This window comes from Caloenas nicobarica, chromosome 13 (assembly GCF_036013445.1).
Source record: "Caloenas nicobarica isolate bCalNic1 chromosome 13, bCalNic1.hap1, whole genome shotgun sequence".
Classification (NCBI taxonomy): domain Eukaryota; kingdom Metazoa; phylum Chordata; class Aves; order Columbiformes; family Columbidae; genus Caloenas; species Caloenas nicobarica.
Genome location: NC_088257.1, coordinates 16,372,712 through 16,397,992, shown reverse-complemented (window position 1 = coordinate 16,397,992; position 25,281 = coordinate 16,372,712). Strand labels below are relative to the sequence as shown.

General features: G+C 36.6%; 2 protein-coding genes across 2 annotated transcripts in view; one reads left to right on the top strand and one right to left on the bottom strand.

The window, feature by feature from the left end:
* The window catches only part of DOCK2 (dedicator of cytokinesis 2), a 180,263-nt gene that overhangs the window by 72,358 nt on the left and 82,624 nt on the right, over positions 1-25,281 (top strand). The gene's annotated exons all lie outside the window — the stretch shown is intronic.
* Positions 5,176-13,309, bottom strand: INSYN2B (inhibitory synaptic factor family member 2B). The gene is made up of 3 exons (XM_065644435.1): positions 11,973-13,309; positions 9,382-9,456; positions 5,176-5,362 (listed from the first exon to the last, which is right to left on the bottom strand). Exons 1-3 carry the CDS (start codon positions 13,292-13,294, stop codon positions 5,176-5,178), a joined length of 1,584 nt encoding a protein of 527 aa, XP_065500507.1. The 5' UTR covers positions 13,295-13,309.

Genomic DNA, 25,281 nt, shown 5'->3' with positions numbered 1-25,281 from the left:
CCTTCAGGACAGGGTGTCTGTGATGGAAAAGTAATTTGGCGCTCTGCAGCTACTGCAGAGAAGACTTACTTAAATGCCACTCTTGCCTTCATTGTGATGTTCTGCCACTTGGAAGCTTTAACAGCTGCTTGGTCATCTTCATGATTAAAAAAATCCTTGACTGTTTGTAGTTGAAGTGCTTCTAGGCTTGTAATAGAGGGACAAGTTTATTGTCAGAAGCTGGCTATTTGAGCTTTATCCTCAATACTTTACGACATTTAGGCTTTTAATTAAAGTGTTGTGATGCGGTGAGGTCCCTACTACAGTAATTGAAGAAGTAAACCATATAGGAGCACGTGGTATACAGAAGCACTTGGTTAGGTAAAGAAAAATATCACATTTACATTTTAAAGCTTTCCTTTGGTACTCCCAAACTTGATTTTGTTCACAATATCAATTTAGCATGATGAAGAGGCTGTAGTTATGCTACACAGAAAAGGTTTTAGAAAATATTTATATAATATATTGTTCTAATACTTTGCTGAAAAGGAAACAGTGTGCTCAGTTAACCAAAGCTCTTCTAAATAGCATACTTTAAAAAAAAAATAGTCTTTGGGGAAATTATGACCAGAGAAACCATTTGGTAGAGCTGCTAGGGTTGGATAATATGATATATTCAAATATACACATAGTCTAGCTGAAAGTTACAGCTTTATTCAGTGTTCAAATTGAAATCGAAATCCTTTTCTACCTAGAAAAGCTACAGAATGATTTCACAAAAGACGTTATTTTCCCATTTGTTTTTCTTTTCCAAGGAACAATTGTTCACTTCCTTTGTAATCTAAATGTTGTTTGTTATTAATTGACTCCTGAAACCTAAGAAAAATATCTCATTTTATTGCAAAAGATAACATCACATTTAAAGAACCTAGAAATTTAGAAAATATACATTAGATAATACATTTCATTCGGAAGATGTTTTGTATCTAAGCTAGCATAATTACTAAGGATTGTGGCTTTTTCAAAAGACTTGTAGTCCACAAAATTATAGGAAGTCCAGTGTGAAATGCTGTTACATGAGAGAGATAAATCAGTATTTTATTTTCATACATTCTGTATTGTTAAAGAAAGTTAGGTTGACTCCATAAAATAGCAATTTCAAATACAGTAATTCTGGAGTATGCCATGTTCTGTACAATGTTTTACAAACAGCATATTGTACTTGTCATTTATACGTCTTTCAGAGAATCCTACAATATTTTGTATGCAAGTACTGTCAAGTAGCTGTGATTTTGTGTTGTGGCGTTTTTGTGTGTATGGGAGGGTGGGTTTTTTAGTTTCTGTTTGGGTTTTTTTGGGTGTGTGTATGTTTATTTTGAATTTAATTTGAGACTGTGTTTGTATGTATTTGTAGCATATTTCCTTCTCTGAGAGCTGGTTTTAGGCATTACACTGTAATTGTCTAAATCAGAGAAGTTTTTATAGCCAGTACTGTAATTTTCTAATGATCTACCAATTTCTGTTGCTTTTCTAATTTTGATATCATAAATTGCACAGTGTGTATCTGGTAGTATTTAAGTTTCCTATATGAATCAATAATTGCTAAAATACTTGAAAATATTAAACAAGAAAACAAAAAGCAATGCTTATATATTTTCACATATCTTAGATTTTCCAATTATGTGTTACAAAGCTATTAAATGTTAGGTGTTTCGTGTTGCTAGGATATACAAATTTCTCTGTTAAGTCTAAACAAAACATATAGCAAGTAAGCCCTCTTACCCTCTTGCTGTGGCTGACGTATACCATGACTAACTCTTGCCCATTGTTACCTTTTAATATAATAAATAGCCTTTCATGCCAATGTTGTCTGAAATTTTATGTAGAAAGCCTATTGCATGTGACATGCTGTGGAGAAGACTGGGTATAATAACTTCTTGTGCTTAGTAGGTGTGGCTTTATTGTGGAACTATGATGCTTATGCTTTTGTAGGAATAATTGACTTCTGGCATACTTTTACTTAATTTTCGGTTAAAGTATTGCATGATTGTTGTTGACAGTCGGACTGTGGAAGGAGAACGAGTGACTTCTGTCTGTGTTTTAGATGAGCCTTTTGTTTGGATGTTAAATATATGGTTTAGAACTTGGCTGGCTGGTGCTACTACTGCTTACTCAAAAAAGTCTCCTTTGTGCTGGACTTCTGAAGTAGAGAACCTTTCTGAAGGACAGTGCTTCAGCAGCACTGTAATTTCATATTTTCTTTCAAGGAAAACAAATGCCTTGAAGGGGTTGAACTTGAGAACTCTGAACAGAGGGTAGGCTGAAACACAAGTGAATGTTCTTAAATTGCAGCATTGGGAGCTGAGAGTTGGCTGGCCAAGGTACCTGGAGTGTTTCTCTCCTGCTGTGTGTGCATACGTTAAAAAGAGAATTTCACATCCGTATATGGATAATCCTTGCTTTAGTGATAGAGAATTGAAAAACAACCGACTGAGGAGTATGGAAAATAAAGATTAATTTTGACTGAAAGATTAAGGATTAAGAGTAGTCTACAGTTCTGAATTCCATCAAGATCAGACATTAAAATAAAAAACCTGTAACCATTTAAATCAGTTCATTTCAGTTTTTCAGAAGTATTGATGTTTGTGCAGGTCATAAGAAAGACTTAGAGCCTTACTTAGAACTATCTTTGGTTGGACTTTCTTAAACTGAGTATTTCTGTTCTTGCATAGTTTTCCTGACCGTAGGAATTGATTTTTGCTATGTGGTGAACCAAAACATTATGGTTCGTTTAAATAGAATAATCTGGATACTTTGAAAAATACATTGAAGGCATCATATTCATTATGCATGCAAACCCAAAATCAGACAGCTTAAAATGAGTTTTTTGTGCTTATTAACAGAAAGAAAGACAAAAAGGTTGCTTTTACATGGTAACAAATTATTGAAAATCAGTTCACTACAGAAAAAAAACTTACTGGTTTTGCTAGTGTTACGCCAGTTGGTATTGCTTATTATTATACCTTTACCACAGAGGATATTGATCTTAACATGTTATTTTAATACACAAGAAACATTTACACACTTATAAATCCTTCTTTGTGTCAATTATATAGACTAATGCAAAACAGGAATGCTGTTGGCATACCAGCATAAGCAGTACATGTATTTGAGTGTAATATAATGACATGCTCTGATGTAATAATTTAATTCTTACCTTTGTTATACCCACAAATTGTTATTGAAGAGCACTTCTGACTCACTAAATACATCCTTTTTGCTCATAAGAAATTGTATAAGGCTTTTCTTTTGAGAAGCCTCCAAAATAATAATGTTGTGCCTGTCATTTCCATCCTGACTGAACTTAACATGAAAATGTTTTTTGAAACTGTCAGTCCTTTACAATTTTGATAAAGTAAGCCATGTCACGTATAATGCGCTCTTCTAAATGAAATCTAGTTTTATAAAAAAGCTTAGCTCTTCCAGACAAAATTTGTCTGTGCAAAATTTTTTTAATGTTTTTTTTAATGTGTAATTAACCCTAAGAATTCAAGGAACACAGAATTGTGCAAAAAGTGTACAGACATTTTTAACTAACATTGAACAATTAATACAATATGACTTAGAAAAATAAGACCCAGGGGTCAATTTATTGAATACCCTGGCACTATTCGAACTAATTAACCAGAGTCACTTCTAAGAAAAGGTCTGCAGTACATTCCACTAAACATAAAATACATTTTTCGGGGTTTCAGGGTGCCCTTTAAAATTGCTTTGGAAAAACCTTTTCCCCTCTGCCCCCCATATGAAACGTGACCATATTTTCATGAGCAAAATAATAGTATCATCAACTCTAGGTTACATTGGCATACCCTGTGCTAGCTGGTAACTCGACTATTTTTGAAGGAAAGAAGTAGATGCATTGACATCTGATAAAATATTTCCAATATGTATATTTTTTGATATAATACAGATAAGTTCATTAAATATTATTTTTATGATCAGTTTCGTATCATGTATCAACTTATATCTTAAGGCAAAAAAACCCCTCACATCTTGGGACATTTTGGTGTAGAGGGACAGGTCTTAAATGGACAAATAATTTAGCAAGACAGTAGCCAAAATGGTTATTCTCCTCCGTTCAGAAGTTGTGTGATGGCATCTGAGGCGTTGTGTCCAGTTTTAGGCTTCCAGATAGACGAAAGACAGGAGTTACTGGAGAGAGACTGCCAAGGTGAGTGGGCTGCACGTAACATGGGAGGAGAGACAGTGAAAACTGGATTTGTTCAGGCTTTAAGAAGTGAAAGCTTAGGAGAGAGGTTTTATCATCTGTTTAATTCTTCTGGAAGGTGCATTTGGATAGGGCGAGATGTAATGGACCCAAGTTAGAACATAGGAAATTCAGATCAGATGTTAGGAAAAAAACTGAAAACAGCTTGTGCCAAGAGTTTATGGATCCTTGTCTTTGGAGATACTCAAAACTCAAATTCACCTAGTTGGACCTTGTTTGAGTAGGGGCTTAAGACTCGAATTCCAGAGATATTCTATTGTGGTATGATTCTTTTTCAGAGAAGTCTTGTTAAATGGCTAAAACTTCTAAATGGATGACTTTTAAATTGAACCTGTAAAAGGACAGAATAAAACTTAAGCTGAAATTGATTTTTTGTTGTTAGATGACAGAAAAAAAAAATAGCGGTGATGTGAAATAATTTTAATTGTCTCTTTTGAAGAGAGATCTGTTTGAAAAATGTAGATTTCCCTGAATTTGTTCTTGATTATGCGATTTGTTTAAAGATGAATGAAGTTCTTTACCTTCAGTCCATTTTGCTTATAAATAGGAAATAAAGACTGTGTGGCACCATTCGCTGTGTCTACCATTGTTTTTTTTAAAGTAGAGATTTAAACCTCTTTATTTTTGGAAAGTTGAAAAAAAAGTCTTTATAAAGCATATGAAAGTGTCCTTGGAAAAAATGAGAGCTTCCTTTTGAAAGAAACAATTTTTTTTTTTAAATAGCATCTTCATGCGCCTTTATTCAGTGAGATGATGTAAGTAAATTCAATTGTTTTGGTTTTTCACATAGTCTAATTAAACATTCTTTAGCTTTGTGGTTTTGTAATAGCACATTTTCAGGTGTGTGCTCTCAGACCTCTTACTGTTCCAGTGTCTTTTGAAATATAAAAGCATCCATAAGGAAGTCAAATCCACCAGAAGCATTTTCTTTTCACCTTTTTGGTTTTTCTTCTTGACTCCTTTTTCTCGGGAGCTGGAGGATCAGGTGGCAGCTTCTGAGGTGAAGCTGAAGCTGGATTTTGATCTACATGGTCCAGCATTTTCAAAATCTGATGAAATCTTCCTTCTTGTTGTCTGAAGTCGTATTCCACACTATACAAAAAGGAAGCGATTTAAGTTAGTGAGAAATTCCCTTTTTAAAAAACATGTGCAAAGGATGCTTACCTCAGTAGAATAATTTGGCATTAGTCAATATTAGAGCTTGGTTAAAACACAAAGGTATATAGGTTGCTACTTTGAAAATAAATTCATTCTTAATCTTTTCTGAGGGAAAACTTTTTCTTTTATAAGAACTCTAGCATTGTGCCCAAAACAATGGAAAAAAATTAAGGGGGAAGAAATAAAAATGTACTAGCATGATGTTTCAGTCCATTTTATTCAATAGCTAGATTTTGATTCTGCAATCTAATTCAGTCATATGTTTGGCATGAATTCAAAACTCTCACACGTTTAACTTTGTTAAATGTGAATGTCTCCCACTAGGAGACCTGCTAGGACCAAAAAGACATGAAATTAAGCAAATGTATAAGTCGTTGAGATAAGTGGTATTAGTTAACAGGAAAGTAGAATGTAACTTGTTTTCTCCATTGAGACCAATAATTAGAAATGATGTCAAATGAGAGCCAAGATGTTAAGTAAGGTTCAAGAGAATCAATATGGACAGCGACTAAGCAGCCTGATGCAACCAGCACAGTTAAACAAAAACAGAGAAAAAAAATTGAAAAATAAGCAATGCTGTATGGTTTTTCTTTATTTCAACCACCATTTTTGGGCAGGAGAGTGAGAGCTGTGTCAGATATGTCTGCTGTGCAAGTTTTAGCAGGCAGAAGGGAGAGGAGAAAGGAGCTGGTTGTATTTTGCCATAATGCAGGTGCTTTGGGAGGAAGGAGCCATCATCAGAGATGCTGGGATGTCACCTGAACGGGGCACTGAGTAGGAAACTCTGTAAAATTAGTAAATATGCAGATCCTTAAACACTACTACTTGTGAGTATTTGTATGCATATAGAAATCCATAAACATCGTTGAATAAATTGTTGAAATTAACTAGAGGCTTGTTTGCCTTATAACGAATATGTTTTAGGGTTTTTAATGAAATGAAACAACTCAGCTGGCAAAAAGAAAGCAACAGGATTATTCTAATTTAGAAGAACTGGAGAGGTATCTCAGGGCAGGGAGCAGTACATAATAAATATAAAGGAAGCAGAAGAAAGTGATATAAATGACAAATTTCATCAGTGTCCTCAATTTTATCAGCATATTGCTAGAAATGCAGCATAATGCTTTTCAGTAGTCACAGGTCACAAGTGCTAGAGAATTAAATGGCTTATAGTAAATGTAAGGATGGCATCTGCTAATGTTCCTGTTTTCTTCCCTTTTAAAAAAGGTTTCTAAGTTAATATTGGAGCGATCATCTCTAGAGGCAAGAGGTCGATTTAGTCTTCATTTAATACTGTCCCTTATATGCCGAGATAACTGTTTTCAGTTGCTGCTTGCATTGGCTTATTATAGTACAAATATTAGTCTTACAGGATCTAGATTGGAAGTCCCAAGTCATCTCACATAACCCTGCTGGATAGTTAATAAGGCTAAACTTAGAGCCACTGTAGACCTGTTCCCTGCTAGACTGGAAAGCTCTTTATTACTTTCATGATCAGTGTAATTCACATTTGGATTGATATGAGATTAGCATATTGATTGACTTGGGGACTGCTTAAAATGTGCACGATAAAGATGGTTCAGTGAGAGCGACCCAGCTTTCTGCTTGTACAGTGTTTGAATGACTGAGTTAGGTTCTTTAAGAGCAGGAAAATGGCGATCAGGATGAAATGTGATTCTCTAATTAATGGCAAAAGTGCTGTTATGTTAGTGGAAAAATTACTTGCACGGATTTTTTAGGCTACATAAAACACAAGAATTGCAAGGGTTTGTCTAGAGCAAAAGCTGATAACAATTACTTCTTTCAGAATGGTGACTACTGCATATGTTATGAACATGAAGTATTAGTTACTCAGGATGCTTTTTTCTTAACCACGTCTTGTGGAAAATCTCTCTAAAGTGAGAACTATTGTGTTTCCTTGCTGTCCTCTGTTTTGTCTCTTAAAATAGAAACTCTTTAGAGGAACTGTGTTCTCTTGTATGTATTCTACTAATCATTGCACTGTAAGCCTCCAGGCATCATTATCATTAAAAACTTCCTAGTAAATCAGAAGGGCACATCAGTATATCATTTCTTCCTCTGTTCTTTCCTTCAGATACTTGTGCTTGTTGCTCAGAATCTTTCCTGTATTCAAACAGTGTAAACTGAAAATGCAGGGTAAACATCATAGTTTATTCTGAGGAGAGAAGATGTCCTGTGGTGAAGGGTAGTTTGTACATGAATTTTAGAGTGACCTCTGCCCCTGTAAAAATACACAGGAATTGTTTGTTCAGAGACAATGACCAAGTAAAGGAAATCTTCCTTTTTATACAGATTCAGTCTGAACTCTTGGATAAGTCATGTAATTTCCTGGAGTATCCAGTGGACCGAGAAGACTAACAAATTTGTCTCAGAGGAGTTGGAGTTGTGGTGTTTCGTGTGTGACATGTCAGTTACTTGGAGAGTTTGTTACCAGAGGTTTAGGACATTGGCACTTGACTGAGTTGTATGTTGAACAATTGGGTCCAATGCTGTGTCCATACTTGAATTTACCTAACAAGCTTCTTAAGCTTGTTGTGGTCATGGTGCTGACAAACAGGCAAAGCTGATGGCCTGACATATTCTTTGCAATGAAGGAAAATCTTTCAACCTAGAAGAGAAATTCTCTTACCCTTTATTTTTGTAAATGTAAAAATGTTTAGCCATCTATAGCCTCTGGATTGCTAATAAATATAAGTATCTTTGAAGGTATAAACAATTTCTAGGAGACGTTTCAAATCAACATCTCCTTAATTTTGCAGTGCAAAGTCTAACTTGAACACCTGATCTTCACAATATGTGACCGGCAAGCTCGTTTTCCACCGAGCTTTTCAGAAAACCTAAACTTTAAAACAGTACAGCACATCAGAAATATGATACATATGGCAAGCAAAATGAGCATGTGATTTAAGTAACTAGCTCATCAGCTGCCAAGTCCTTTAAGTCCCCCTCACAAAGAAGGGAATGCAAAAAGCTAAGATTAAAACAGCAGTATTATAATTTCTCCACTACCTTTGGTTTGAATACATATTCTCTACTTCTCCGAATGAGGCCTAAGACACCATATGTAAATGTTGACCATGCATTCACCTTCCTCTTCATCCTCTGAAGTCTGCGGTGTGTGGCAGTACTGGAGAGGATCTAAAATGGCAAAGTGTGAGCTCCAGCTCTGAATACTGAATATTTTGTGAAGCCCACTGAATCTTAATCAAATAACTGAAGATGTGTGTTTTCTGCCTCATAACTGAAGTTGCGTTTATAAATTGGTGGAAGTCTTACAAAATCCTGAGTAGACAAGCTACATGTGTGTATAACCAAGACTTCGTATGTGCTATTGTTCTGGTTAATGGCTGGTGAGCTGAAGACTCTTACGGTATGTTGGTATAGACACAGCATTTGAAACATGCACAGCTTCCAGAACACAGCACTACTACCATTCGGTCATAAGAATTTAACATAAACTGCAGTTTCTATTTGGAGTAACTTACACTTGAATTGCACTCTCTTAAAATAATAACAAAAACCCATTTACTGAAGCGAGAAGTGTGGGAGTTTTGTTTCTCACGTAAGCGTGAATTGTAGCTATAGCTTCCTGGCATTTGGAGAATTGAGTGTTTATCTTTTCCAAGATCTAAATTTGGGAATTTTATCATCTGAAACAGCGTCAAAGGTTTTCAAAGTGTGCTGGTGCTATGAAACATTAGTGAGAAATTTCTATTTGAATTCTAAGAAGTACAGTAACTCTTTCAGATAATACCAATATTAATTATTTTCTACTCAGGAAAACAAACAAACCACCTCATGCATACCATTTGGTCTTCTGTTAAAAACTGGATTAATAAAAATTCAGACCTTTTACAGCCGTGAGCAAAACATGGTATTGTACATTTGTGAGAGAGACAGACAACACACAATTTTGTGAAGGAGTGAAGTACCTGTAAATGATACATGCGGTGTTCTGACAGGTGCTGCAGTTGTTGAGGTCTTGACCAGTGTGATAGAAATTACGCCTGTAATAGACAGTAGTTCATTTATAGATAGATTAACAGATGTCTGGAATTTTCATGAATAAAAGTAGTTCTGTTCACCACTTATTTTATCTTTACTAAAAATTCTAGTGTCAAATTCTAACTTAGAGAGTTGCTTAAAAACCCCCAAACTTTGTTGATTTATGTTTTTATTTTTTGTCTTCCCCATCTCATGCTGTTAAGATTCTGATTGTCGGTTCTTGCATGAGTACTTGTTATGAAAACATAGATGTGTGACTGCTTCTTTTAAAGTTCTAAACACACTTTAAAGTATTTGAATATCCATGCTTTTGGTGAATCAATCTTATCTCTACCCTTATGCTTCCAATTCTTTCCCTTCTTCATGTTTCCTCACTTGACAATAAACAAGTCAGATTTTTACTGGTGATACTATACAAATTTGGAGTGTTAAGAAAACAAGAAAATTGACTTAACATCAACTAGAGTTGAATTATTTTTGATGGAGAGGTCTGCATTACAAACAATTTGCAGTCAGTAGCTCATTAGGTCTGAAGGATGCATAACACACTTACACTTAATGAGTATAAGTTATTCGAAGTAGAGGAGTTCAGTTGATACCAAAATAATTTCCTGATTTATTTTGGAATTAAAGTGGAGGTTCTTCATGCACATCACTGTGCTACCTCCACAAGTACTTTTATTATGGACACCGGAGGACACCATTATTATGGAAACTAACAAAAGTATTTTTTTAATTAAAAGACAGATGGACATTACTGAAAATGTTTCCAGATAAAAAAGATTATCTCTACAGAATAAAATTAATGTTAACCTGATTTATATTATTTTAATTTTTTAAATGAGTGTGAATTCATATTTGGAGTGTGCGTGGGAGAGTTATACATCAGAAATGCAAGAAGGTAATTTCAATTCCCAGATAAAATACTTTGAGAAAGGAAGAATACTTCAAAATAGATTTATTTTTCTTCAGAAGTTGCAGGGAAATTGGGGTGTATAAAATCGTGGCTTCAGTTAGTTAAGTCCTGACAGTTTTTGCACAGCCACACAAACCTCTTCTGTCCACATGGGAACAAGTGCAAAGACCTGGTGCTGAGCCACGTGAGCAAGTCAGTGTCATATTTTGTGCTAATTCTATGCAATCGAACCTGCACACAAATCTCAATGCCACATTCTTTTTGTCATTGCAGAGTTTGTAGAAATGTGGAAGATTATCAGATTGATTCCTCAATTGTAGTCAGCAAATACTGTTGATACCAGTTGTGCGTAAATGATTATTCTCGACGCCTAAGCTAGCTGCGCCAAGTGAAAGCAAATCTGTGATAACGTAGGCTCCATGTTGTTATATCTTTAAAAAATAAACGTAAATGGAACCTTTATTCTCTTGATACTTTGAATGACAAAAATTATTTGATGGATTATAGTACACTATCATAACGCAGAACTTTAAAATGTATCCTAGATGCATTTACTGTAAGGAGGAACTGTTGTTAATGGTTTAGAAAGCATTATTAGGCTATTCTAAAACCTGCTTTGGACATATAAATAGATAAAATTCTATTTTAACCTTGTCCTACAAAGGTGTCCAATCTTTAGCCATTAGCTGCATTTATAATATTATTATTTACAATGAGTAAGCTGCATAAATAAGCTACTTAAATAATATTCACAACCTTGGCTAATAGTCACTATGAGAGCAGACTGAAAATAAATACAGGTCATGCATTCTTATGATAGTGCAGAAAGTCATTCTAAAGTCAGATTCTGAAGTGAGTTCTTGCTAACAATCTTCACATGCTGCATGTTCATAGTTTTAATCCCTTTTAAACACCTACCTCCATCTCCTGTGAAATCTTCCTGACATATTGAAGCTCCTGACGTTTACCTGGCATCCTGCCTTTTCCTGGTTTTAAGGTGTTCCCTTTCAAGCAGCTATGCTGTTTGTGGTGTCACGAAATGTAACTGGTCCCCAAATGTCTGCAGATGCTGTGCTTTAGCCACTAATACTTTTGCTCGCTTATGAGGGCATTAATAACTTACTGAACAAAAGCACGGTTTTGCAGATATAAACTGTTTCAGCAAGAGGACTGCTTTGGCACTAAGTGGGTATCTGACCTTGCTAGTTAAGAGAGAACTGACTTGCCGTAGGTTTCTATTATACTATGTTATTACATTAGACTGTTGGGCTTTGTTGTTCTACTGCATACAGATTTTAGCTAGCTGGAGACACCTTTTCAGGTGTCAGTGGCTTTGTATCTGGCACCATAAATCTGAATAAAAAAATAAGTCAATAAACTGTGTCTCACACTGGATTTAGTAAAGGCAGTGTCAGCTAAAGCCAAACTATAAAGAGACTTCCTTCTCTGCTGAAGCCCGAAAGAGAAAAAGGACGAGATACTGTTTTTGCAAACTCATCTTTAAATATCGCAGGAAAGATTTTTTTCAGTAGCAAAAGCTAAGAGAGTGCTAACATCTACTTTACACTTGCGATGAATTACTGATATTAAAATGCACCATACCCTTCGCTGAGGGCTCTGGATTTTTCCAGGTCTTGGATTACATTCAAAAGGACTTTAATCTTCTCCTGGTTCGACTGCAAGGATTCCTCTACAGACTGCAGCCTGCCTTGTAGGGCACAGAGTTCACCGTGTGCCAAATGAATTTGATTTATTTTGCTAATCTCTGTGTTGCTTTGTGGTTTTATTTCATTCCTCGGCAGATAAGACTTCGTGTGAAATCCTTCTAAACAGCTGTTACACTGAGAAACATCTGACTGGGTAGAATTTTTCTCAATTTCAGTATTACACGACAGAATAGATTTTGACGCATTACTGCTTGTCGATGACATTATTGTGTGATCATCGTTTGTTACTGTCACACAGCTGGAATCTGTTTTGCTCTCTCCTGCCTGTTGATAGTTTCTGAGGCAACAGGGAGATGAACTGTGGTTTGGTGGAGGTGATAATGGAGCGGTTGCCTTGCTGCTTGAATCTTCGCTGGCAACAGGCAACTCAGAATCACTTTTGTCTGCTTCACAAGAGTCAGAATGTGGATTACATTCACTGCAGTTAGTAGAATTGCTTAGGCAAGGGTATGCTTTTTCAGAAGTAGATGACAGCATTCTGTTTTCATTATTTTCTTTGCTATTTATGACAGTAGAAGAATGTAGCGAGTTACTTAAATTCATGGTTGTGTTTGGTGCATCCGTGGAAAAATTGCTGTCTTGTGGAAAACTCACATGTATGTATTCAGGTACCTGTGTAGAAACAGTTGTCTTCTCTGCTGCTGAGAAATCATCCGAGTGGATTGGCCCATTGCTTTGTGCTTTTGACGGTCTTTGACTTAACTGACCATTCACTTCACTATTCCTAAATCCATCTTCGAAATGATCAGTTATTCTTAAGTAACAGAGATCTGAAGACATAATGTCTTGTTCAGAAAGATTGCCATTTACTTGGATAGAATTGGCAGGCTCAGTTGGCATTTCTGTTAAAGACTTGCTTACTGTCAGCTTTTTCTTTTTAAAAACCGGGAAGTGTTTCCTGAGGCTAGGAGATGTTTGTATGGCAATATTCCGAAGCCCCTTCTGAGCTTTTGGAAAAGATGGAGATTGGTGGAGCGAAAAATTGTGGTCCTGAAATATTTTTGTTTTTCCAGTCGTGAATGCTAGATTTTGGGCAGGATTAGTATCCAGTTCTGCCTTCGTGTTCACACCATCATCCTTGAATCGAACTTGCTGAGATTTGCTCCTGCGGTGGTGTGGCTGTCTCATGAAATCAGCTGAATCTAGACTGTTCCTTTTCAATAGCACTGGGCGCATTTTCATGTTTTGCTGGGCCATTGAATCACAATTTAAAGTCTGTAAGTAACTTGTTTATTTGCGACCCATTTTATTTGTCATTTGAACTGTATATTAAGCTTGTTCCTAAGATGCAAATGAATATCTTACTCCTGAAGAAGCTAAGCTTGTCGTTCTTCTTCTCGTTATTATGTAGACTTTTAACTGACATACTCTCTTTAGGGATGCTTTTTCAGAGTTAATTGCTGATTAGACCAAACACTAAGATAAAGAAATTAAATATCAAACGGAAGGAGAGATTTCTTGTAGCTAGGGAATGCTGAAATCCTTGTGTTCTGAAGCTAACGTGATCTTTGCATTACAAAGTTGTAACAGGCTATTATTCTTACACATAACTAATTTAAAGGTAAGGTTGAGTCTATGGCTTTTCTGATGGCTCGTGTTTGACAGTCAGCTCCATTAGCCATCCAGCTTTTTTTATGACCGACCAATCACATGTGTTTTATTTGCATGTTGCTTAAACAATAACCATAATAACTTAGGGGGGCATTTTCATTTCCATTGCATAGTTGTACTGATGGAATATATCCATTAATACCAAACTGACTTGATTTCTTCAGAGCGAGTTTTTCTTCTTCAGCCATCTTTTTAATCTTGCAAATGAAACTAATCTTCCCAAACAGTTATGCAAAGTGGAACCACTTCTCACCAGGCAAAAATCCACCATCCAGTGGGTTTCAGTGAGACGAGTTATTGACATGCAGTTGTTACTTCAGTTCGTGCAAATCCAAGGCCAGTCAGATCCAGGGGACTGTTGCCTTTGGGGAAGTTCTGTCCATGCTGTGGCATCAGAAGGGTGGTCCAGACCAGATAACCAGCACACGTGCAATAACAGCAACTGTTTCCTGAAAGTAAAAAGGCAACAGATGTAGATGAATAAACTGTAATTTTCTTCTGCTGTCTCCTAACGACTTTCACCTCCAGTGATTTTCTAACTTTGGCGGTGAGATAATTATATAGAAACTGAAAAATGTTTTATACTTTTGAAGGGACTAAGGTTTTCTTCATATTAAATACAAAACACCCAAAAATGGATCTAAAATATTCAGAGCAGTAGTTTTCTCCTAGTGATCTGTACTCATGTGCAGGCCTCAATCTGGTCCCAAATACAGATCTTAAAACTTAAATGTTCGGATTTGATAATGGCTGTTAAATCCTGTTATGGATGAAACATCAAAAAACTGAACAACACAAATGTGAACTCTTATTTTGGAGGCAAGTTAAGGTTCAAACAAAACTCAGATTTATTTTTAATTATTATTCTTATTTTTTTAGAGTTGCTCATTTCGAAGTGTTCATAGTTGAGTACAATTCTTGGTCAAAGAAAAATAAATTTATTTTAAAAAGCTATTAAGGCAAATGGAAACTTTTCTGGGGAGATACAATCTCTTTCTCGTGCAGTATCAATTATTTGGGTATCAAGACTCAAACTGGCTGCACACACACGTAAATTGTCCTTGTCGGTTTGCGTGCAGGAGGCTGGCCTGTAAAGCTGTGATTTGTCATGTTTGATCCAGAAAAAAACAAACATTAAACATTTTGAGCGACCACTAAAACTTACATTTCTAAAAAACCAGGCCAATAACATAGTCATAATGAGTATGTATTACACTAGGAAGGCTGGAGCAAAGTAAAAGACAACATTTTATTGTGGAGCCAGCTGTTATCACAACTTTACATGCAAGTATTTTTAGTCTTTTTCAAGTGTAATATAAGACCTAATCTTTTTGTAGCACCTAAAATAAAGCTTCAACACATTTTTCCCAGCTGGCTTTTCGATTATGAGAATGTTTGCCACAGAGACACCTTATTCACAGGTGAAGGTGTAATGAGCATTGACCACTTCCAAGATCTCTCTGTTCTATAAAAACGGTAGTATTAGTGGAATTTGAAGTGCTAACGAATAGTCACTTCAAATGCAGACCATGGATGCATCCCCTGCCTTGAGCGGCAGGATGGGCCGTTGGTACGTTAGTGCTCAAGTGTACGAGTGGATGATGGATTGAAGCTGGCAGGACGGCCAGGCTGGGTGATGGGGGTTTGACAGGTTGAAGCGCTGGGCAGTGCATTGTTTCCTCTTCCCTGGCATAGGAACTCACGATGTGTTGACCGGTGGCACAACGGGGTATGGTAAAGATATGTAACAATGCATTGCTAACGAAGATGTGATATACTAGAGCTGCAAGTGAAAACTAAGGCTTGCGCTTCGGCCATGTGAGTAAGCAACTTCACATATGACTAGCAATCACATACGCCAAGACTCGTCTAGTTGCTTCAGTATTTTGCTGTCAAAATGTAATTACTTCGATAGAATTATAGCTGGCAACCTTTCTGTTACAAATTCAGATTTGTTATGGCTTCCTGAGGTGGGACATGTAGGTGAGGGTATGCCTTATATACTTCGTTTGAATTAACTACGTTGAACTTCTATGTATTTTAGCCAGGACTTCTCACTGCAGGTTTCTGCAGGGTGAAGGGTGGTTTTGCTGTTTCTTCCCCAAATCATCAGTGTGATAGACTTCCTCACAAATGTGAATTCTCCTACCCAAATCATTCCAAAATAGTTTGAGCCAAAACTTGGTATATGCAATGAATAGTGCTAACCAGTAGCAGATTTTAAGTACTGAAATTTAAAATCCACTCCTGAAATGTATCTGTATGTAAAATTTTCCCTGTATTTTTAATAAGTTATACTAAATCTGAAACCATCCACTAGAATAGAATAGGGATAAGAGGGTAAATTTATGCAAAACAGGGGGAAATATTCGATGGGATTTTTAATAATCAAACATAGTTTGCTTTTAGGATTACAGTGATTTTTTTTAAGATGTGCTAAATTCCTAGCATATTGTTAATTTACTATTAATCCTGTTCCCTGTTAACTTACTGATGGTTTCATATAGCCTTACTACTTCCGTTATCTTAGTGTACCTTTTATTTAAGCATTGCACGAACTTCACCATATTTAATTTTCAAGAATTTATGAGATGGGTGCAATGGGAAGGATCTTGTTACAGAATATAGCAATCTGTTATGTAGCCTTATGTAACATTTAGGGAATGTAATATAATTTAAGCCAAGTAATAATGTGATATTGCTCTATTATTAAGTTTTAGAAGAAAATGAGTGTTGGATGGTTTCACTGCAGAGCGAAATGTTGCATAAGATATTGAAGAAACAAATATGTACGTTAACACCAAATTTTACTTTCACGATATGCTAGCATTAAGTCACTTAAATCACGGTACTGCTTGTTCACTGGAAACAAGTATACACAGTAAACAAGCCAAAGAGTTCTGCAAATAAGGTTCTAGTGCCAAGTTCTGAATTCTCATGTCGTCCACTAATTACTGGAGGCTTTTTACAGTTTTGTTTGAGATTTTATCCAAATATTGCTGTAGTGTTCTCCACTTCCCATCACAGCTGCTCTGCTCCAGGCAGATGGACTACTTTAAAGGTTATACTTGCCCAATTAAATTCAGAAAGAAGCTTAGAAATCTAATCCTTTGTGTTTTAAACACAAGTAAAACGCCCTTAACGGTTTTGGGAGAGCTCTCTACTTTAGCTGTATAGACATGTGAGGTAGATCCTTGCATTAATAATTTGCAAATTGCTATTTTAATTCTATGTGATTTTTAGCTGCCTTGGCATGCAATAAACTGGGGTTCATGTGAATTGTTGTAAGGACAGTTTTGATGCTGTTATTTATATTAAATCAAACTGAAATTTAAAAAAATCTAGATAGGAATGCTCAAATACTTGAATTGAAAACCCAAATTAGTGAATTCCTATGAGTTATAGCTGTCTGTTTAGATTCACAAATCAGTGCAACTTTCCCAATTACTCAGTTTAAATAACACTTTCCCTTGCCCAGGATAGAATTCCTCTTTCTTTTCTGACTCACAATTTACAGGTCTTGTTTCGCTCATTATTTCACATGGGCTGAAGTATGACACATTCTAAGGACCTACTTTATAGAAATGCTTTCAAGGTAATCATTTAACTTATGTCACTCATAACAAAAAAGCGTATGTGAGTTTTAAATTGGTCTCGCAATGAGAACAGTTTTGGCAGGAGACGTTTACTGAGATTTAATGTCTCCAAGGTTCCATCACCGCACATCCAGTCCCCTCCTCCCCGTCCCTTCCCGGGGCAGCTGCTCATCAGTCCTGTGGCAATGCCTTGTGCTTCGCTTGTTCTGCGTCATTACAATTCTGCTTGATATTTAATATTAAATGGTGCATATTTCATGCTGCTCTTTTCGATATTTTGAGTATGTGAATCTGACCGATAAATATCATTGCATTTTTTTCTTTTATTCTTGGCTTATGCTGTTAAAGCAAATCTTAGAGTTTTTAACGTCCCTACAAGCTTTCCCCACACACTTCTTAATGGTGATAGTTACTTGCCAGTGTAACTTTATTCTAACTCTAGTGTCATTGTATAACTGGGTGTAATATGTGGATTGCCTGGAAAAGACTAAGGTGCAAAGTCTGTCACCTCCAAATAGCAGTGGAACTGGTTTTCCAACCTCCAGATTGTGTTTTTCAGTTCTTAGAAATGCACTCGCAGTTTAGTCAGTCAGCCAGGCAGAAGAAATTTGACCGTAAGAGATAGTTATATATATTTTTTAAAAAATAATTATTCTTCCATCTGTCCTGCCCCTGCCTTCCTGATTTCTTGAAGGGTGTGAAACACATATTTTTGTTCATATTTCAGTGTAATGACTGAAGCTGTGGGTAGAGGAGTGTAGCTGGTAAAGATATGTGGAGATTATGGGAAACTATGAGGTGAAAAAGCACATATAAGAGCAAAGGGCAGTGGGGATCATGGAAGAATGCAGATGTACAAGTGTGGTGGTTCTGGGTGTTTGCTGCAGTTTGTGGAAAAAATTAAATATTTGACATGGTTTTCAGACTCAGTTGCAGCTTAACACCTTAATTTTCCATTTTACTTAGTTTGCTTTTTACTTGTAGTGGAAGCGTGACATAGGTTTGTAGGATTTTGCTTTTCTTTTATGCATGTGTTAAAGCCAGTATTTATTGGAAAACAAATTTGGACAGACCCTGTTCATTTAAAAACCGACTAGGCTAAAAGCTTTTTGTGAGGGCTTTCAACGGGAAGATGATTTATGTCATTTACCATATTGTACTTTTGAGCATCAGCACTTCAAACTTCCTGATTCACTCGAAGTTTTTACCAATTCCAGATGACATATCTACCAAAGATTAAACAGCAGATGAATTCAAGCATTACAGATAGAACGATAGCTGACAGAACTGTAATAACTGTAAGATAATATATTCAGACTGAGTAGTTTTATGTCATGTTTGATTTGTGTTTCATCTTATATAACACAGATTGTCTAAGATATGCAGGTAGATGGACACTTTCATTTTTAAGAGTTATGTCCATTTATTGTGGCTTGTGTTTGTAATAAGCTGTTCCCTTGGTGGGAGAATCATGACCTTTGGTTTCTTATAAATCTGTGTGACTGTCAGTTTCCCTTCATGCTGCAAATCTCTCCGACATCCTGAAGCTGTTGGTGGGACAAGAGGCCGTTTGTGCTGCGGCTGTTCTGAACTGCGTGTTTGTCAACGGCTGGGTGACAGACTGAATGCTGCAGAGGACTCATTCCACACGCAGCTTCACCCCTGCTTTTCAAAAAGAAAAATCGGTGTCTGAAATGAAACTTTTTGGATTAACAAGCATGCATTCGTGCTTTAAGTGCGTTGGTTTGGATGTCAGTTGTCTTCATGTTCATTTTCTCTCTCTGGCAGGAACTTCGACAATAGATGTTGGCTGGGCTGTTTAATTTAGTCGTATCTCTGCTTTTTCTAAAACTCATGTTGGCTTTATTCCTCAAACTAGTGAGAGATGCTGAGGATAAGCTTAGATATGCTTCTGAAATCCCTGCAGACTAAAGTAAAACATGTATCACCAGATAGCACGAAGAGCTAGAGATGGATTTACAACCGTTGGAATTGGGTGGTGCTCAAAATTGTCTCTCTTCCCCTTTTCCTGCCCTCTGTCACAATAATACGACCTTAGCTGAACTGCATAGGGTTCCCCTCATTCCCAAGCCTGAACGTAAACACTAGTTTGAAGCTTTGTTCTTCCTCCATCCGCAGACCTGAGCCAGGTTTAGACAGTTTGCCTTTTTTCCTTTTTTCAATGCAGCACAAGTTTTAGAACATGCCTGTTGGCAAAAATACGTTGGGACAGATTGCTACATATTTTTCTGTTGAGATGTAAAACTTACAGCCGGGATGAGAAATATCCAACATGGAAGCAATCCTTAAAATCTAAAAGTATAAAGCAATTTAATACTTTAATGGTTCTGTAACTGTCAGAATTTTTAATGTTATTATCCAAATTTTACTTCAGTATTCTCTCAAAGGTAACCTCTAAAGCACCAATCACAGTAAGTCATTCTAGGATGGATTTTAATGAATGTCTTACATTTTCAAGCTCTAAGAAACCTCAGTGGATTTTACAGTCCTATTTTCTGCCAACTTCTGAGCTCAGTAAGGCCAGAAAGGGATTCATTGCAGCCTGGTGGACTGCAGAATTGTTTCTAATAATTTCCTCCTTAATTTAAGGTACCTTTGTGTTTATAGCAGGCTTTTCTATAGTAGTGTCAGATTATTGGGGGATTTTGAGAGTCTGGAGTAGAATGGCAATGGAATACTATTGTATAAGCAACTTGTAGCGTTCTCTTGATGTGAGTAGCTTTAAATATAGAATAAATAAGGCTCGTGCTTCATTGAAAACTTCCTACCCTTTTGCATCATGAAAGCATTCCTATGTTACACTCATTCCAAAATGTCTATTGAGTATTTTTGAAACATTGTTCTTTTTCACTATTGAATTAATCAGTTATGTATACATTTATGTATTTAAGTGCAGTTTGTAAACTTGTCAGTACATACTTCTGGGTTAATGTTCCAGGGAAAAATAACAGTTGTACTTGGAGTATCATTTTATGAGGAAAAGATAAGATTGCTTCTGAATAGGTTTTCCCTCTGCATATTTTCCAGCGTTGTCTCAGGTTGCAGGCTGTTTTCTAATGTTATCATAGACTTATTTTGGGATATGTGTTATGGACATAGCAATTAGATGCTATCTTTCATCTGGCACTGTCACCAATTAGTTTCACAGTATTACAGTTTCCAGTTTGGAGGTAACTGAAATTATTAATGTTTGTGGCAGTTCTTTAAGAGTCCGAGTCAGTCTTAAAAGTGAAGTGCTGAATTGCACATGAGAAATGAAGTTGTGAACTATGATCGGCATCACATGTCAGGACTGGATATCTTGGGCCCAGACCCCTGAATATCTCTTCAGATCTGCATTATTAGCCCCAGGGATACACAGCATGCTCTTCAGGTCAGTGTCACAGTTCTGTTGGAAAGCTTGACTCCAGAATTTGCTGGAATGCTACTATGAGTTTCTGTCATATCTGAGAACATTTTTACTGCTTGTCAAAAGGGTTTGTGACAAAGAAGAGACAAAAGACACATAACACTTTGCAGTTACCTGATGTACCAGTTATATTCTTTAGGATACAGACATAATTACCAGTTGAATGATAATAGTCATTAATAGTAAGAAACTGAACTTTGGCCCCCAAATTTTTATTAGGGTCTGCAGAGGACCGTCTTGAAAATTCTGTAGATGTCTTGACTTTTTTATCTTTGTTATTTGTTATGATGTTACCAGCTGTTTCTCTGATATGCTTTGATTTGTTTCTTGGATTTTACTATTACAACTGACTTGTGTAGTGCTTGGCCCACTAATAATGTTGCTGTAAGAATGGATTGTGAGAGTCCTCAAACCAATTCCTTTAGTCTGTTTTATTTCACTATTTGCATCTGTGCTGCCAAATATCATCTCCGCTACAGGCCCACGTTTTGGCACAATCTTAGTCCTCTGTTTCCGTCTGCGTACCCTGGTTTTATGCCCAGTGCCTGGGCAAAGGGGTAGCTGTGCTGAGCTGCCCCTGGATCACCGAGGCTCCCGGCAGACAGTACAGATGCAGCCACAGATTTCTACTGATTCCGATTTCTTTCTCCCTGCTCAGGACAGAGGGACTGGTGAAAAAAGCTCTGTTGTCAGGATGCATCTTTCTGACAGAAATAGAAATCAAGTATGTTTCTTGGAGCTTTTGAAAAACGTAAAGGAATTGTGAAAAGGACTAAAAGGCAAAGTCAGAATTTTTTGGCTTCCTTTTGTATTGCGCCACATGAAAGCTTCATTTTTAAAGATCTTGCATAGAAAGCCAGTACATTTGCTTTTGCAGGAAAAATAGTACACATGCTCAAACCCTGCAAAATCCGGCCAGGTACCACTTGATTTTCCTTGAAGTGAACCTCTTTAAATATAGTTTCTGGAGTGATTTTATTCACGATACCTCATTTAATTTCATCCTTTAAAAGGTGGATATATTTATTCAGTTAGCACTTCAGGTTTAATTTCAAAATGGCAAAATTCTGAAATGGCAAGGTTTTAATGCTCAGAAGACTTACATAGTATCTTTCTGACAGCTTAATTAGACATTCTAAACCATATCACTTTTTCCTTGCCTTTTGAACATACAATATAACCAGTATCTACTGAACAGAGACAATCACCTGCTTTATGTGCCAATGTTAACATGAAACGCTGTATTCTAATTATTTTCCAGTCATGACTTTTCTTCAACTTGCAAACGTCCAAAAATTGTTGAGGAAGTCAGAGACTCAAATGAATCTCAGGTTCTTCCTCTTATGAAGTTACCGTTCAGAGGTAGCACGTGGCGATCACAGATATTGGTTGCTAGTAAGGAACACAGAGCAAGGGCAGTCTGTCATGCAGTGAATGGATCGGTATGCAAATTTTGATGATTTCACCAAATTTTCTTCCAGAATCTCATAGGCAGTAAAACAAAAAGGTTTTTCTCTTTTGAAAAAGAAAAATCTTTAGAAGGAAGTTTCAGCACACAGTTTTTAGACAGTGTTCCTTGCAGAAGGAAATGGATGAAAATGTTCTCAAAGTTATAGATGAAAATGTCCTGAAAGTTACAGATGAACTGCAAGGAGGCTTCTGAAGGGAATGTTTTCAGATTAAAATGGATGAAAGATGCAGAGCCCATGAAGTAAAACCAATCCCCCCAAAGCGCAAATTAGGAGCTTATTGTGATACGCAGGAAAAAGCTGGCACAGAGAAGGAAAGATGAAGCTGCTGAGATTTTTAAATGGCCCCTGTGTGCAGGGGACAATTCTTGATCACAACAAGGAGTCTTATTGCTTTGGGTCCCACGGAATAAAGCAAAAAGCTATTTATGAAGGTAAATGTGTTTATTGTAAGAGACTGGATAATTCGTGTATCATAGTTTGGTATCTGGAGTTTTCTCCAGTGCACAGGTTGTCTTTTGTGGTGTTCTTCTATTCCTTATTCTCACTGGCCCGTGCACAGAATATCCTATTCAGATTGTGAGCGCTGCCCCAGAAGAGTGCTCTGTACGTTCCTGTACGTGCTCAAATGTTCCCTGTTGCAGTGGGTTTGGTAATGCTGACTGAACCTTGCTTGAGCACCCACAAAATGAGGACCTAAGAACAAGGCGCGAACTTTTTTTACAAATTCTGCTAGCAGGTTTTGTGAACCACCTCAAGGTGGGATCAAGGTGAATGGAAAGGATGATCTAACATAGATGAATAATACAGGATGTAGGATGTGAGCTTCTGACTTCAGAAAGGGAACATTTCAGTGACGGAAGAGATTATAGGATTTTATCTCCGAGTAACATTATAGCAAGATTTGAAAATTACTTCAGGTTGGTGAGATTGAGTAGAGAAGATGCTGTGATATTTACTGCAGCAGAAAAATGGACTTAGCTAAGCAAGTTTTAGGAATGAAAATTGAATGTGGTTTCACTATATTTTGATTGAGATGATGCAGTGCCATTCCACATCAAGTGCTGAAGATGCACTGCAAGATAAAATTATCATGATCATTTCTGAATATAATTTTCAGAACTACGGTGCTTCAAATTCCTTTATTATGCTCTAATAAAAGTTCAGCTATCTCTTTTGAGGAGACGATACATTCCATTGGCTGTTTCAGAACAAAAGGCTTCATGGATTAGAACACATTTCTATCTCAATATTTCTTTTGGAGCATGTATTGGAAATTGTTAGTACAAGGTTTACTGTCAGGAGATAAGATATAACACATACTTCTATCTTAAGGGAAGAAATTCAGTCACGTATATACAGTACACAAGTTGGATTTTTTTTTTTCAGTGTTAGTTTGCAAAGACAAGTGTACTTAAAACTGAGAAATTTCTCTGGAAGAAATGCTTGAGTGCCTACAGGGAGATGGGAGTTATCCAATGTGACAGGTTGGTGAGCTGGAAAGTGTTCAAATAGCTGGTTCATAACATAAAATTTCCGTGCTGTTTCTCATATAAATCTGCTCTTCTTCCATTTTCTTGGTAGTTGGAAAAATACTGGGAAGTGCTCAATGTTTGTGTAAAAGTATACATACTTATTACACCTCAGACTGCTATAAATTTATATCCGGGCTTTATAAAATGTTAACGTATCTACATCTACATGTAGATCTGTACGTAGCCTGTGCCTAGGCAGATGCGCACATCTATGTGTGTACGAGAGGTACCATGCTGCTTTGCAGGCCTTAGTAGTTTGATTACAAATGTATTTGTTCATGAACCTGTGGCTATTCTTCAGATGTCAGCTGCTCATATATTAAAAAAAGCCACTTCTCCGTGTATTGCAGGGGGAGAGGCGAGTTGCTTTATTTTATTTTTCTTCCTGGTGGTCCCTTACCCACCTGGATATTTCAGACCTGTTTCATAGTGTATGTTGTTTTCTCTGGTAGAGTATCAACAATAACTAAAAGTAGTAACATCTGGTGATCTCATGTGTTTATTGTCTGAATTTTTGGGCTGCTTTACTCAAAATCATAGTGCAGGTGAGAGAAAATATCAAAAGAGTGTTTTTACCCCCTTGGAATTCCAGAAGGTTAATGTTCCTTCATAATATACGTGCTGAATTTCTTCCTTTACAGGAACACTCCTGCTTATTTCTGAACATGGATAGACTGCACCTTTTCTAGAAAGAAGATGAAGAGTCCAAAACTATCTAAAGTGTTTCATGGTGACTCTGTAAGAAAATCCCTTCCCATCTTCCCACAGGATCTTGTTCGCTGTGCTCAGAACAACAAATATTTATGGACTTGGTTGTTGTGGCATAGAAGTAACTTCATTACAGAATTCACTTTTCAATGCTTGGCTCACACTAATATTTTTCGAGGATTCTTTCTTGCTTTACGCATGGATCTATAGTATTCCTGTTGGCTGTAACATGCAGTGATAACTTTCACCTTTTAAAGTGTGCCACACTGTAGGGAAGTAAGTATCCAACTGAAGCCACTGCCTGCATAGAGAGGGATAAGTAATAGGGATCCAGACTGTGGTTGTGAAATATTTCCATTTGCTTTAACTTCGGCAATGTATTATTCACCTTTGAATTCCATTCCATTCCATTGCATATACAGAAAAGGTAACTTTAGTTTCAATCATACTGATTCAGACAAATAGAAACTGTTTATTTCCTTATTGGAATTACTTTATCTTCCTATAAGTAAAGTTCCTTTCAGGAAAAGGAAACAATCACTGCCTAGACTTTCATACACTGGACATGATTCTTCGGTCTTCATTTGCAAGCTGCAGAACTCTGATTTGATTATGATTGGTGTCCATGCAGTATGCAGGAAGACTTGAAGTGTGTAAGATGAAAAATTTTGCCGTCTTCTCTAACAATGTTCTCAAGTTTAAGTAAACACTACTGGGGTTTTTTTTGCTGTGTTTCAGGATTTTGAAACATAATTTAAAAAGTCAAATATTTTCCTACAGGAACTATATATATTGGGAATGCCTAGTAACATGACACCATCTGCCCCAAGTTGTG